At 31.6% G+C, this 13,283-nt stretch overlaps 5 protein-coding genes across 11 annotated transcripts; 2 read left to right on the top strand and 3 right to left on the bottom strand.

Moving 5' to 3' along the window:
- The first annotated feature begins 989 nt into the window (after window positions 1-989).
- On the top strand, window positions 990-2,090 carry LOC135955679 (galactose mutarotase-like). Its single transcript, XM_065506037.1, has one exon. It carries the CDS (start codon window positions 990-992, stop codon window positions 2,088-2,090), a length of 1,101 nt encoding a protein of 366 aa, XP_065362109.1.
- Window positions 2,091-2,112: 22 nt separating this feature from the next.
- On the bottom strand, window positions 2,113-4,160 carry LOC135955280 (galactose mutarotase-like). 3 transcript variants are annotated; one of them, XM_065505622.1, is made up of 2 exons: window positions 4,141-4,160; window positions 2,113-3,521 (listed from the first exon to the last, which is right to left on the bottom strand). In XM_065505622.1, the coding sequence occupies exon 2, from the start codon at window positions 3,511-3,513 to the stop codon at window positions 2,425-2,427; it is 1,089 nt and encodes a 362-aa protein (XP_065361694.1). In that variant the 5' UTR covers window positions 3,514-3,521; window positions 4,141-4,160; the 3' UTR covers window positions 2,113-2,424. The 3 variants fall into 3 exon arrangements, with proteins under 3 accessions (XP_065361694.1, XP_065361692.1, XP_065361693.1); XM_065505620.1 differs by lacking the exon at window positions 4,141-4,160 and adding an exon at window positions 3,877-4,031; XM_065505621.1 differs by lacking the exon at window positions 4,141-4,160 and adding an exon at window positions 3,603-3,709.
- Window positions 4,161-4,629: 469 nt separating this feature from the next.
- Window positions 4,630-9,892, top strand: Psn (presenilin). Of its 5 annotated transcripts, none has more exons than XM_065505617.1 (9): window positions 4,630-4,646; window positions 7,188-7,371; window positions 7,424-7,674; window positions 7,780-7,989; window positions 8,047-8,267; window positions 8,328-8,426; window positions 8,486-8,632; window positions 8,950-9,129; window positions 9,396-9,892. In XM_065505617.1, coding segments are annotated over exons 1-9 (1,563 nt in total). In that variant the 5' UTR covers window positions 4,630-4,644; the 3' UTR covers window positions 9,665-9,892. The 5 variants fall into 5 exon arrangements, with proteins under 5 accessions (XP_065361689.1, XP_065361688.1, XP_065361687.1 ...); XM_065505616.1 differs by having other exon boundaries at window positions 8,947-9,129; XM_065505615.1 differs by having other exon boundaries at window positions 8,486-8,668.
- Window positions 5,444-6,526, bottom strand: ORMDL (Orosomucoid 1-like). The gene is made up of 3 exons (XM_065505624.1): window positions 6,282-6,526; window positions 6,070-6,221; window positions 5,444-6,000 (listed from the first exon to the last, which is right to left on the bottom strand). Exons 1-3 carry the CDS (start codon window positions 6,456-6,458, stop codon window positions 5,865-5,867), a joined length of 465 nt encoding a protein of 154 aa, XP_065361696.1. The 5' UTR covers window positions 6,459-6,526; the 3' UTR covers window positions 5,444-5,864.
- Window positions 9,810-10,952, bottom strand: mRpL15 (mitochondrial ribosomal protein L15). The gene is made up of 2 exons (XM_065505623.1): window positions 10,754-10,952; window positions 9,810-10,673 (listed from the first exon to the last, which is right to left on the bottom strand). Exons 1-2 carry the CDS (start codon window positions 10,856-10,858, stop codon window positions 9,909-9,911), a joined length of 870 nt encoding a protein of 289 aa, XP_065361695.1. The 5' UTR covers window positions 10,859-10,952; the 3' UTR covers window positions 9,810-9,908.
- Between the last annotated feature and the right edge of the window lie 2,331 nt (window positions 10,953-13,283).

Raw genomic sequence — 13,283 nt, 5'->3', positions numbered from 1 at the left:
AAGACTAGAGAATTTGACAGCACGAACAACTAAAGCAAAACATAATCAACTGTGCTATAGACACCACCTAATAGTTAATTCGCCTTGATTAATTGAGTGACTTTTTGTGCAGTGATAGCAATTTAGCGATTTTGCAGTAAAATGTATTGTAGTAAACTGACTGATTTTTTGAGATACAAAAGTACCTACTCAATATTTTCCGATAGGTATTGTGTAGTATTAAGAAAAATACTTGAAAAATATTTAATATCAAGTATTTAGAAGTATCTAAATTTTACATAAATGTAAACATTTTCTCGAGAATTTGACACACATTTAGCGGTATTTAAATGAAAAAAGTTATTGTCTTCACTTCAATTGTTGATTATTTACTGCAAAGGTGCCAGATGATTTAATTATATTTTTAATATAACAAATCTGCTATTGTACTGTGATGGGGAAATAAGCCGTTATATTTAAATATTTATATTTTATTAAAAAATTATAATTGTACTTACGGAACACACTTTCTTGTTATATAAAAGAAGAAATTAATGTTTTAATGACAATTCAAAAGAGGACCAACACACTAATTAAGAAACACGATCGTAAAACAATTTTGTAAAATAAATTTATTTTATTTTACTTGCACAAATAATTGCCTAACATGAAAAGGGTGATATTGGTTTTATGTTAATATAAGTAAATAAAAGTATATACTAATGAAATACTAAAAAATAAAAATTTCTAAGAATTTTTTTGGGATTTTCGCCTATTAATATATTTGGATTATTTGGAATATTTGTATTTTATACATCTACCTACCATCTATCAGAAAAAAGAGTTCTAAACATAACTACGAAATCTAGGATCATGAAAAATTTCATACAAAAGTTAAATACTGGGGGTAGGGTATTAAAATACATTTAAAACTAAACATCAAAATTATTCAATAAAAAGCAAAATCAATCAGTATCTATTAAATTACTCGTTAAAAATTCACCATAAAAATGTTAAGAATAGACAAATGCAACTTTGGATCAGCCCTAAATCCACTGACCACCAAGCCAGTTGATGTTATACGCTATGTTATGACCAACAACAACAATATGAAGGTAGCTGTCTTGACACGGGGCGCAGTAATACAAATGATTAAATGCCCCGATAAACATGGCAATATTGAAGATATTTGCTTAGGTTTTGATAATGTCCAGGGTTATATAGACAATAAAACCACTTATATAGGAGCCACAATTGGTAGAGTAGCAAATCGTGTGGCTCAGGGTAAATTCACAATGGATGAAAAAGAATGTTGTGTCAGTAAAAACTGGAAAGACAAACATCAAGTAAATGGTGGCTTTATAGGGTTCGATAGTGTGATTTGGGAAGTAATTGAAGAGAATGATAATGGCATTGTTATGCAGCATATAAATCCCCACGGTTTAGAAGGTTACCCTGGCCAACTAACCACCAATATAACATTTACCTTAGATGATGATAATAATTTTGGGGTGTGTATTGAAGCTAAAGCAAATCGAAAAACTCCTGTTAATATAACGAATCTTTTGTATTTAAATCTGGCTGGTCATAATGCAAGAAAAGAAGGCCTCTACCAGCATAATATGATGATAAAAAGTAATAAAATTATTGATTGTGACAATGAGCAAATACCAACTGGCTGTTTAATGCCTGTCAAGCATACACCATACGATTTGAGGAAATATGTTAATTTAGGAAAACGCCTTAAAAAGTTCTTTAGTCATGCTATCAAAGGTTTTGACCATAACTATTGTATAGAAGGTGTCTGTGATGGCATTATGAAGCCTATTGCCAAAGTTATACACCCCTGTACTGGTAGATTTTTGGAGGTTTCAAGTAATCAGCCCACGGTTCAATTCCATACTTGCAATGATTGGCCTGATATTGATAAAGCCGGGGTAGAGCCTATAATTGGTAAATCAAGAGGGGTATATGCCCAATATGGAGCTTTTTGTTTGGCAACACAAAAATACCCTGATGCTATGAATAATTCAAACTTTCCATGTGTGTTTATTGGGCCAAAGCAGACCTATTGTCATAAGGTGGTATATCATTTTGGTTGTTGTGAATAAAAGAAACAAAAAATAGAAAAAATAAGATAATTTAAACTAATTTTATTCAAAATTTAAATGTTTTTGCAAGAAAAATACATACATATGTATGTAAATAAATGATAAAAAGGTAGTTTCTTATAAATTGGCAAATAAAACATTCAGATTTACAAACTCCATTTCTTGTCGAATCGAAAACTTTCGAATTTATATGAATTTCGTGTTGGATTTCGAACTCGGTGGGTCTTCTGGTACTTCAGCGCAATTCCTTTTAAATCACTATCATATTTTATTCTTACAATTACAATAACAATCTTTTGTTGTACACATTTTATACATTTGTATTCATTTACATTTAATTACCAAATTTATAGACTACATCATGATAATATTTTTCACCAGGATTCAAAAATATTGTGGGAAAATTGGCATGATTCATGGAGTCGGGATACTTTTGAGTTTCCAAACAGAAGGCGCCATGTTTGACATAACGGGCTCCCCCTTTACCCTCTAAAGCCGGAGCACCATTTTCAACATCCGGTAAGTTGTTTGAAGTATAAAACTGTACACCTGGCTGATTGGTTAAAATCTCCAACCAACGACCACTCTCGGGATGCTCTACACGAGCTATGCGTGTTGTCTTATTACCATCCAAATTAACACAATAACAATTGTCATAGCCATTAATGGGTTTATCTTTAAACAAGGGTAAGCGATCGGCCATTTTAGCTGGTGTCTTCAAATCATACACAGTATTGGCTACTGGGGCCAATTTTCCCGTAGGTATTTGATCCAAGTCTGTATCCACAATATTATCGGCATTTATCATAACGGTGTGTTGAGTTAGACCCAGTTTTCCCGAATTATGACCAGCCAAATTAAAGTAAGCATGATTTGTAACATTAACACAGGTTGTTTGATTGGTGGTTGCCTCAATTTGCATGCGAAATTCATTGGCCTCGTTTAGAGTACATGTTATGGTGCAGGTTACTTCACCCGGATAGCCTTCATGGCCATCGGGCGAAACATGTTTGAAGACAACACCATCCGGCAGAGTTTTAACCACCTCCCAGATGACACTGTCAAAACCAATGAAGCCACCATGTAATTGATATTTATCCTTAAAGTTTTTGGTAACCTGTATCTCTTTGCCGTTAAGAGTGAAACGACCATTGGCCACACGATTTGCTACACGACCCATAGTAGCGCCAATATAGGCCGGTTGTGTTGCTATATAACCTTCAATATTATCAAAACTTAGAGATAATTCATCAACTTGACCCTTTTTGTCCGGCAAACGAACACTGGCTATATTGACGCCCAAAGTTAATAGCTGTACCGACATTTGACGATCATTGGATAGAGTAATGCGACGTACTTTGGTGGGTTGTTTAGTCATGGGATCGACTATGGTGCCGAAATCTTCTTCTTTAACTGCAACCATGATGGAAACTAAAATTAAGAAAAAATATTTTAAATTAAATTGATTTTTTCTTGCCTTTGCAATTTTGAAGCAATATATTGTAAACATACAATAAAGTCAAGCTTGGCAGCTCCATTATTAGCAGAATAACGGAATGCAAAGAGAGCCATATATTTATTTGAAGACATTTTGTATAAATATGGCAGCTTTAAATAAAAAACCGTATCCTGTCGGCAATTATTGATAATTCAAACACAAAATTAATAACCGCTAAATAAATTTAATTCTATAATAAAAAATTGTTTAATTTAACCTGGAAATTTAATTTTTGTAATGTTTAAAATAAAATTTTCTTATTGCATAAATATATTTTTTTCCACTCACCTTATATATATTTTTAACAACTTTTTCTAACACTGTGTTTTAATGAAATGCTCAATTGCAACTAAAAAATAAAAAACTTAATAGTGCCCCTTGAACACAATAAAACAAAAAACACTTCTAAACATCTGTTTATTTAAGTAACGTTGAGCTAATAAACCATAAATTATCTCTGCTCCGCTCTCATAAAGAACAAATAATAAAAAATAAAACTATAACAATTCTATTTGTATCAATTTATTTTATTAAGAATATTTTTTTGTTTACCAAAGCATTCGAAGAGAGAACGTGCATGGGTGGTAGCCAATCTGTGAATTATTTACTCTCAAAAAATGCAATTTTCTTTTTTGTTTGATTTGCAATACTCGTTCTAATCAATTGATAAAGTAACAGTTTTTAATTAAATATTATTTATTTTCAGGCAAGGGACAAAGAAGATGACGTAAAAATTATATATACATATATATGTTAAGTACAGAAAAAATAGAAGGTGTGGTGTGAATTTAATAGGAAACAAAGAATTCCACACTGATAATATGAATGAATGAGCAGATGTAGCAACGAGTGCATGTAAAGATTATAAAGTGGCAAATGCTTGACATTTGATAGTACAATGTCAAACACGAAGTGCAATATAATAGAGGAAAGTCAACAAACTAATATTATATCTTTAAAGAATACCCTACTAATCGGTGCAAATACGTTAAAATTTAATTTTATAGATAAAATAGTTATAAATTTTCAAGTTCTGACAAGTTCTGATTTTTCAATATGTAAGTAAAATACGTTTTCAATTAATTTTATAAACATATCGTTGAATATTCTAAAAAAACAGATTTAATTTACATATTTGTATAACCATACATTATTTCGTAACAGTTTCATACATAATTCTCTTATAATTTTTTAAAATTATTTCAATAATAAATTAATGAATTTAATAAATGAAATCAATCATTTGCAGTAGCAAAATTGTCACATATTAGCGGAAATTACTCTTCGTTGCATATTTGCAATTTTAACATACTGTTGCGTTTCTCCTTTTATTTTCTTTATATTAACCGGATTCTTTTGATTGCAAATAAAAGCGATCAGTAATTTAATATTTGTAACAACTCGTTATTTATTGTATTTATATTTACACAACAATTTAAATACACACACTTTAAAAACACAGTTTATAATTTATAAGAATAAACTGGTAATAGATTTGATGTTAACTAATTCCTCTGCAACTCGCTGTTACTATTTATATACACAGTGCCAGTAGTTTCATGAATTATCTAACGGACAAAACTAGAATGTTCTATTTCCACAATGTTCACCTAGAGTTTTTAGCTGCATTAATGAAAATGTTAGTTAGCAGCGTTAATGCCAGTGGATTGGTGTGCGAAATATTTTTCACAAATTCTTATAGATTTAAAGGGCAAACGAACGCGCGAACTAATGGAAGAGTGTCAAGAACGAGGCCCTGGAAGAATTGGGCTATCGGACAAAAAATGTAGTCAATATATTTAAAAGAGACAAGGTTCCACAGCCAATGTTTAGGGTTAAGTTAGAGCCTGATGATGGGAATTGAAGAGGAATGACATCCATAAATACATTTATTTTTCATAACAAGAAATAAAAAGAAAAATTTACATAGATATTGATTAATGTACATTTAATAAAATTTTATTAGTAATTAAATATTTCTTTCTAATTTCAATAAACCAGAAAATCTAAGCAGTTTTCTCAAAAAGAAGATGTAAATAATTAATACATTTTAACTTGTAGTTAATAACAATTTAATAGACATCCATTAAAACAATGGTGCAAATAAGAAATGCTTATAATATATTTTTTTGTGTGTATGCGTAACTATTATTTAAAGTCCATCTGATTTTTAAAACTCAGTCTGTTCCAGAAATTATAAACCTCAAATCTAAACTTAAATTCAGCACAATCCATAGCCATATTATAAAATAATCAAGAAATACCTATTTCAGAAATTAATATTTGTTAATATTAAACAAGCGTACGCCATGAAATTGAGGCAATTTGGGTAGAGTGACTATGACCAAGGAAATAAAATTGGCTATAAAATGATCGGTATCATTGCGGGTATACAAACAGCAAAGCAGGAATCTGGAGAAATCCAAAATTAAAATATTATTTGCTTTTACTTTAGATGAATATAATATTAATTTTACTTACAAAACAATGGGCACAGCTGTAAGAAATTTACGTGTTGCGGTAAATTGCTCACCATCATCGATTTGTTCCCAATGGGTTAATTGTCGGCCGGTATCATTTTCAATCGAAAACCAAGGAGCCCCCTTAATTAAATGCAGGAAATATAAGTGGGCCTGAAAAATAAACTTTTTTTTATACTGTTTTCTCTCTAAAAAAAATGTTTGTTTAATTACTGCATTGTGCATTAAATTTGTTATTGTCCAGGCCATGGGTATGCTAATAAATGGCACCGACAACAATATCAAATGAGCTGCTAACACTCCCAATAAATAAGCCAGCCACATACCACGAGCACCCAGCCAAGTACTATTCGGATTGGGTTCACCATGGCCACCAGCAATTACTGTCATTTTGTTTATTACCGGTTGTAATGTTTAGAAAATTTGCAAATTTGTAAATATTTTCCAAGTTCTTGGTGTTTTGTTGATTGATGATTATTATTTCTTCGGCACGTAGATTTTTTTTGTCATCTTCTCTTTGTTGTTTTCTTCGTAATTGATAAAGAAAGTCAGGGTTGTCGTTGCATGTGTATAATATTAGGGAGACCAGTTTAATTGTACAGTTCATTCAAAATATAACAACATTGTTCAGATAATTTTATTATTATATATTTAGATTTTAAGTTTAATAACTCCTAAAGTAAGATGTATTAACATTAAAATATGCAAGGCACAAACGTCAACATTAATCCTTTGACTTCATGTCGCAAGTCGCCGCAATTGCTTTTGTTTTAATGGTCTATTAAGTCAACATTCCTCTGTGAATGTCGTCACTAGAAAAAAGAAGCATCGTTGATTCATTTGCAGCAAAAAAATGCAAAAAATTGTTTAATACGCGCAAAAGATAAAAATATTAACAAATAAGTGCAAACAAATTATAAATTTATACAAAAAAAGTAAATTTACAATATTCAAACTAATTTGAAACTCTATAATTAACAATTTTCATCTAACAAAAGATAAAAAATCTTAGAAAAAAACCAAACTTTTATAACAATGCCTCCATATTATTTTCTTTGATACATTTTTTTTAATTGCTGCATTTTAACTTAAAAAAAACTTCAACACGGATCAAAAAAGGACACCCGCTAACGAGGCTGAGCCCGACGAAAGTACCCCCCTGATGGAAGGCCACGTCGGAGCCCCTCAGATCAGTTGCAACAACTCGATAACTGGTGGAGCTGAACGCAAACGTCAGCAAAAGCGTAAGGTAGAACAGCTAAATAGCTATGGCGGCACAGAGCAGCGAGATGCAACAGATGGGGTAAGATTAAGTAAGTTTTTGGTTAATTTAATATAATATCGTTGGTTTTTAGGCAATTTTAGATGTACCCAATGTTGAAATACGCAGCAGACGTGTGCGGAATGTAGATGGTGAAAATCCCTCTGATCCAGATGCACCCTCTGGATCTCAGCCTACTAATACGGAAGCAGAAGATGAGGAGCAGGGTTTGAAATATGGAGCTCAACATGTTATTAAGATTTTTGCTCCCGTCTCCTTGTGCATGTTGGTGGTGGTGGCCACCATTAATTCGATTACGTTTTATACCTATACTGATACGTATTTGTAAGTAGGAGTCTATGATATGAGATTACTATCCATTTCATCAAGAAAAGTAGATTATGTACCTAATCTGTGTATAAATTTGCAAAATTTGTTTTTTCTTCACAGATTATATACACCATTCCATGAATTGTCTGAAGATAAGGGTACAAAACTTTGGAATGCCTTGGCCAATTCATTGATTCTTCTCTCCGTCGTAGTGGTAATGACCATTTTTCTAATTGTTCTATATAAGAAACGCTGTTATAAAATCATACATGGCTGGTTAATTCTATCATCGTTTATGTTATTATTCATATTTAGTTATTTGTATTTGGAGTAAGTATTGAACAATAATTTTAAATAATAATAATTTTTAATTAAAAAATATTTTAGAGAGCTTTTAAGAGCCTATAATGTTGCTATGGATTATCCCACCACTCTGTTGATTTTGTGGAATTTTGGTGTTATGGGCATGATAGCCATACATTGGCAAAGTCCTTTGAAACTGCAGCAGGCTTATCTTATATTTGTATCGGCTCTAATGGCCTTGGTATTCATAAAATATTTACCAGAATGGACTGCCTGGGCTGTATTGGCGGCAATTTCTATTTGGGGTATTTTCTTTAAAATATAAACAATTTTATAAATATTGTTAATGCGAGAAATCTTTTTAGATTTAATTGCGGTTTTAACACCCAAAGGACCATTGCGCATTTTAGTGGAAACCGCTCAGGAAAGAAATGAACAAATATTCCCGGCTTTAATTTATTCTTGTAAGTATTTAATGGATTTAAATTAAACTAGTTGTCTATATCAATAACTCTTTTTATAGCCACTGTTTTGTATATGTTTATGGGAACCCATGCTCCGGCCCAACGCAACAATTCTTCAGATTCAAATTCACCCAACTCTCCGCATACCTCTACTTCATCGACTTCAGTTTCCCGTACAGGTACAAGTGCACCTCCTAGTGCTGAAGGTATGCCTCTAGTGACATTTAAAACGCGCGGAAATGGTATTTATTTTTAATTTTTTTTTTATTTTCTCAAACAAAAAATCTCTTTGTTTTTGTAATACTCTCGGCCAGCTTGTGTTGTCTTTAGTAGGTTTTTGTTTGTTGAGGTGTAGGGGAGTACCATTTCTATTTTTAGTTTCTTTACTGTCTTGACTTTATTACTTTAACTTTGTTTCATTTCGTTTTTTCAACGTAGCGCGCAACTTTGTGTAATTGTGTTTTCTTTTAAAGTTTATTTTGTTTTCAAACTTTATTTATAATTCAAATTTATTCTTTAGAAGCAGCTGGCTTTACTGAAGAATGGACTTCAAATTTAGATGATCGTATGGCTCGACGTCAAATAGAGGTACAGGCTAGTACCTCAGATAATGCCAACCGTTCAACTAATTACCGTACGGTCACGACTCAGGAAAATAGACCCACTCAGATGGGCAGTAATATGACGGAAGCTCAAGAAGAACGTAAGTATTTTATAAAATTAATGGGTTTTTTGAAATTTTTTAGAATCTGTCATGAATGTAGTTTTGGGAAACTGAGTTAGAACTCTATAATTTATCATCATCTTACGTTGCATCCAACTCGAATGTTGATAATCAGTCTATATCGATTTATGTATTTAGAACTGTATAATGTCTATGAATTGATTTGCACTGTTTAAATCCAGAAATATGAGAGTTAAAAAAAAGTAATTCTTCTAGATATATGAACTTTAATTTTCTTTTTTCAGGTGGCATTAAACTCGGTCTTGGCGACTTTATATTCTACTCTGTGTTAGTGGGCAAAGCTTCGTCTTATGGAGATTGGGCCACAACAATTGCCTGCTTTGTTGCTATCTTAGTAGGTCTATGCCTTACACTAGTTTTACTAGCCATATGGCGTAAAGCTTTACCAGCGTTGCCCATATCTATATTCTTTGGACTATTCTTCTGTTTAGCCACAAGTGCTATAGTCAAACCGTTCATGGAAGAACTTTCAGACCAGCAAGTTTTTATATGAAAGAAGATGGAAAACTTAAGAAATTTAAAACAAATGTAAGCATATAATGACATTATTTCTTTAAAGAATAATTTTTCTAATTTAAGTATTAAGATTAACAATCTAAACCTGAAACATAATTAATTTATGTATAACCCACTATTGATTTATATTTACGTTTTTTTTTTAACATTTATTTTGTGAATTTTAAAAACAATTATTTAATATAAAGTCTCACTTAAACAATGATCATTTCCTCCAAGGATTACTCTTTACTTTTTATGGGTTTAATTATCGTTTGATCTTTAACATTAACCACCCAGCCTGGTTCCAAGCCATAGAACAATTGTCTGGCATCTTTCATGGATGAAAGCATTTCGTAATCGGGATCCTCTTCAATTTTAGGCAACTCATAACCATACTTTTGGGCCAAAACCAAACGATGTTTACTGATTTCTTCTGGATCCGCCAAGTAGCCACGACTTTCTGCTGATGTGTAGTAGCCTATAGCATCTTGAGGTGGTAACAATCTCTTGGGAATGGGTACACCCTTTTCGAACCATTTTTCGGGATTTTTCAAGGCATGTAAACTTCTGGGATCATAATAAGCTGTACGTATGACACCACCATTACGTTCTATGGCAGCTATAACAGATTCCTTAGCATGCTGCACCTCAATACAAATTTTTGACTTGAATTTGTCGGCTCCCTCGTCCGTTAAATGAAAACCAAATTCCATGGATGCGGGATTGAATGTAACCAAGCCAGTATTACACAAGGTGCTTAAATCAATTGGTTGTTTGGCATCTATGCGATTGGTGTCCAACATTACTTGCAATTGCAAAAGGGAAATTTGTGGATATTGTCTTCTCAAATGGTGTCCCTTATAATAGGGTTCATAGGGGAAACGTATATAGAAGGGGGTATTGCCTGTTTCATAACCAAGACGCATAAAATTTTGTCTTTGTCCCGAACCCTTATTACCGGCACCATGTTTATCACCACCATGCTGGGCACGACCTCTTTTATCCTATTGTTTAAATAAATAGTATTTTAATTTATAGTTTTTACTGAAAATCTTGATGTAATTCAGCTAAGCGATGAACTTACATTTTGTTTAGAATTTGGATTGGGTCTTAAATTACCAATTTGTACTCTCGGCAAAGTGCGCAACATTTTTAAAGCCTTGTCGGCTGTTTCTCTTATATGAGCCATAGTGTTTAGTATTATTTAACAAAAATTTATTATATTAACTTAATTTTTATTAAATAATTTCACACTAATGGAAAACGAAATGCCGAAAACAACCACACTTTTACAAAACTTCAATCAGCTGTTTAATTAGCGTTGCCAACCAATAAATATTGAGAATAACGGCGAAATTTTTCAATCAGGAATGCCACTTGTTTCTTATTTAACGGTAATATAAAACGCCAAAATTTACATACAGTGGTTGACAATACAATGGAAACTTTTCCAAATATTCAATTAATAAGTAAAAATCCAAAAAAAATCTTAAGAAATGTTTATGTTATTACAGTGGTAAAACCGTGGCAGTTCATTTATTCATAAAAGAGTGCTGCAGTATGACATAGCAGGTCAATGAACGTAATTTCAATTTATTTGATTCTGGTAGTATTTCATTTCACCACTATTAAAAAGTAGACTAGTCATGATCCAAACTATCACAATTACATTATTTCATTTTCAATGAGAATATCCACAAGTTTTTGAAATGGTAATAAATAAATACAAATTCTCAAAATATTCTTCGATTTCAAACAAATCTCCAAATTGAATAGTAAAAAAGTTTCCATTGTATTATCACTCACTGTATATATTATATACATATTTATCTATAATTTTTTTATTATTTGAAAGAAAATATTTTATAATTAAAAAAAAATCAGTTAATCCTTGTGATTTTATTTGACTGCAAAACGCGTATTTTTAAATAAGTAAAGTGGCAAACAAGGTGCATTTAATAAGGTGCCATCGGCAGCACAGCTGATTATAGAAATAGCTCGCACAAATGTCAGACTACATATATAAAAAATATTCGCCCGTATGTCAAACTCTATATATAAAAAATAAGTGAATTCGCCTGTATTTATTTCAATTCTCCACTGCTGTCACCTTGTTAAATACGCCTTGGTGGCAAATAAATGTTAACGCAAGTACACGCGTTGCCAACTTAATTGAACAATTCGCCTTGACCACGACGAATTCTATTGAATTCGCCCAGGGCACACTTAGAAACAGAGACCTGCGCCGTGTCGGCTGCAAGCCGGCTGAGCTGAGCCGCCGAAGATATTCAACACCCGCCGCCGCCGAACAATTTTCGGCGTGCAGTCGGCTTAAATGCAGCCGCCGTGCATAATTTTTTGTTTTATACCAAAAAAAAATATTGCTTCTAATTTAAATTTTTATTATTTTTTATGAAAAAAGATTATTGTTATATCCACAAAATTATTCATAGTGAATATAACCTATTGGAAACATTTCGTTTATTGTAACAATTACTACTGAAACAATAAAATGTAAATCAGTGATGGGATTTGTGGCACAATTGTGCCATTTTTGGCACTATTACGTTTTGAGTGGCACAATGGCTCACTTGATAGTACATATATAAATAAAAATAGTTTTAAGTAATAATTTCGGAAATGGATATTAAAAATGATCAACTTGTTTCTTACTTTAAAAATAACGAAGCTTTGTATAGTTAGACATGTTAGATATTCTGTAAAAATCTCCGATTGTCATAAAATATACAAAAAAGGTTGTACTTTTTGAATTCATAATTTTGGTTAAAGTTTGTTGTTATTACCTAATTAATTTTAAGACGATTTGAGTGGAATTCACTTAAAATGGAAATTTTTCCAATTAGGGCGGGGTTTTGACATGAAGATCAAATGCCAAATAGTAATCAGTAGGGGGCGGATTTTCATGCATTTATTATTGGAAAATATGCGCCTAAAAAATGCTTAAAAAAAATAAAAATATGACCTAAAAATTAAAAAAAATATGCACTTATATTTTTGTGCAGAAACATAAAATAATTAAGTATGGATTTCTAAATGTCTTAAAAATACACAACACTGTTGCCAGCAGTTAGAACTCTTTAAATTATACTAGGAATTAAACAATTAAAGTTCTAGAACTATTTTTAACATAACTTTTCTTCTAAAAAACGATGGATATTTATATTAATTGTAATATCTTGGTAAAGCCATGTTATGTAATCTATAGTGTAGGGACTTTAAACGTTAATTGTGTAGTGCATTTGTCTCTCAGTTATCCAAAATTACTAGTTTACGACAGTATCGTAGAACTACTTGGAAATGACTGTCAGGAGCGGTTACTGTGTAGGTGAAGTTACAAAATCTTTCGATAACGAAATCTCTTATAAATCGAATGTGCAATGAAAACAAATATGAATGTTTTCGACACATTTAATGAATTTTTGATACTAAAATTAAACTTTTTTGAAGAAAAATGTTTTGAAATAATAAATTTCAATTACTGATAGAGAAATGAAGAACTTAATGCCAGTTTCTCGATGTCAAAAGAAGTTAGTCGATAAAATTTACTGCTATTTCTATAACAAATTCGACAAAAAAATGTTTGTCGAAACAAT

This window comes from Calliphora vicina, chromosome 3 (genome assembly GCF_958450345.1).
Source record: "Calliphora vicina chromosome 3, idCalVici1.1, whole genome shotgun sequence".
NCBI lineage: Eukaryota > Metazoa > Arthropoda > Insecta > Diptera > Calliphoridae > Calliphora > Calliphora vicina.
This window is presented reverse-complemented; position numbering and strand designations above follow the sequence as displayed.

What these genes read in the sequence shown, in the direction of transcription:
- LOC135955280 (XM_065505622.1), bottom strand. Translation starts at nt 3,513, where the DNA reads ATGGTTGCAGTTAAAGAAGAAGATTTCGGCACCATAGTCGATCCCATG.
- LOC135955679 (XM_065506037.1), top strand. Translation starts at nt 990, where the DNA reads ATGTTAAGAATAGACAAATGCAACTTTGGATCAGCCCTAAATCCACTG.
- ORMDL (XM_065505624.1), bottom strand. Translation starts at nt 6,458, where the DNA reads ATGACAGTAATTGCTGGTGGCCATGGTGAACCCAATCCGAATAGTACT. An exon ending in CAAATTTAATGCACAATGCA is followed by an intron (nt 6,222 to 6,281) that starts GTAATTAAACAA and finishes TTTATTTTTCAG; the next exon opens with GCCCACTTATATTTCCTGCA. An exon ending in ACAGCTGTGCCCATTGTTTT is followed by an intron (nt 6,001 to 6,069) that starts GTAAGTAAAATT and finishes GGATTTCTCCAG; the next exon opens with ATTCCTGCTTTGCTGTTTGT.
- mRpL15 (XM_065505623.1), bottom strand. Translation starts at nt 10,858, where the DNA reads ATGGCTCATATAAGAGAAACAGCCGACAAGGCTTTAAAAATGTTGCGC. An exon ending in ATCCAAATTCTAAACAAAAT is followed by an intron (nt 10,674 to 10,753) that starts GTAAGTTCATCG and finishes TTTAAACAATAG; the next exon opens with GATAAAAGAGGTCGTGCCCA.
- Psn (XM_065505614.1), top strand. An exon ending in CCCGGCTTTAATTTATTCTT is followed by an intron (nt 8,427 to 8,485) that starts GTAAGTATTTAA and finishes CTCTTTTTATAG; the next exon opens with CCACTGTTTTGTATATGTTT. An exon ending in ATTTAAAACGCGCGGAAATG is followed by an intron (nt 8,669 to 8,946) that starts GTATTTATTTTT and finishes TTTATTCTTTAG; the next exon opens with AAGCAGCTGGCTTTACTGAA.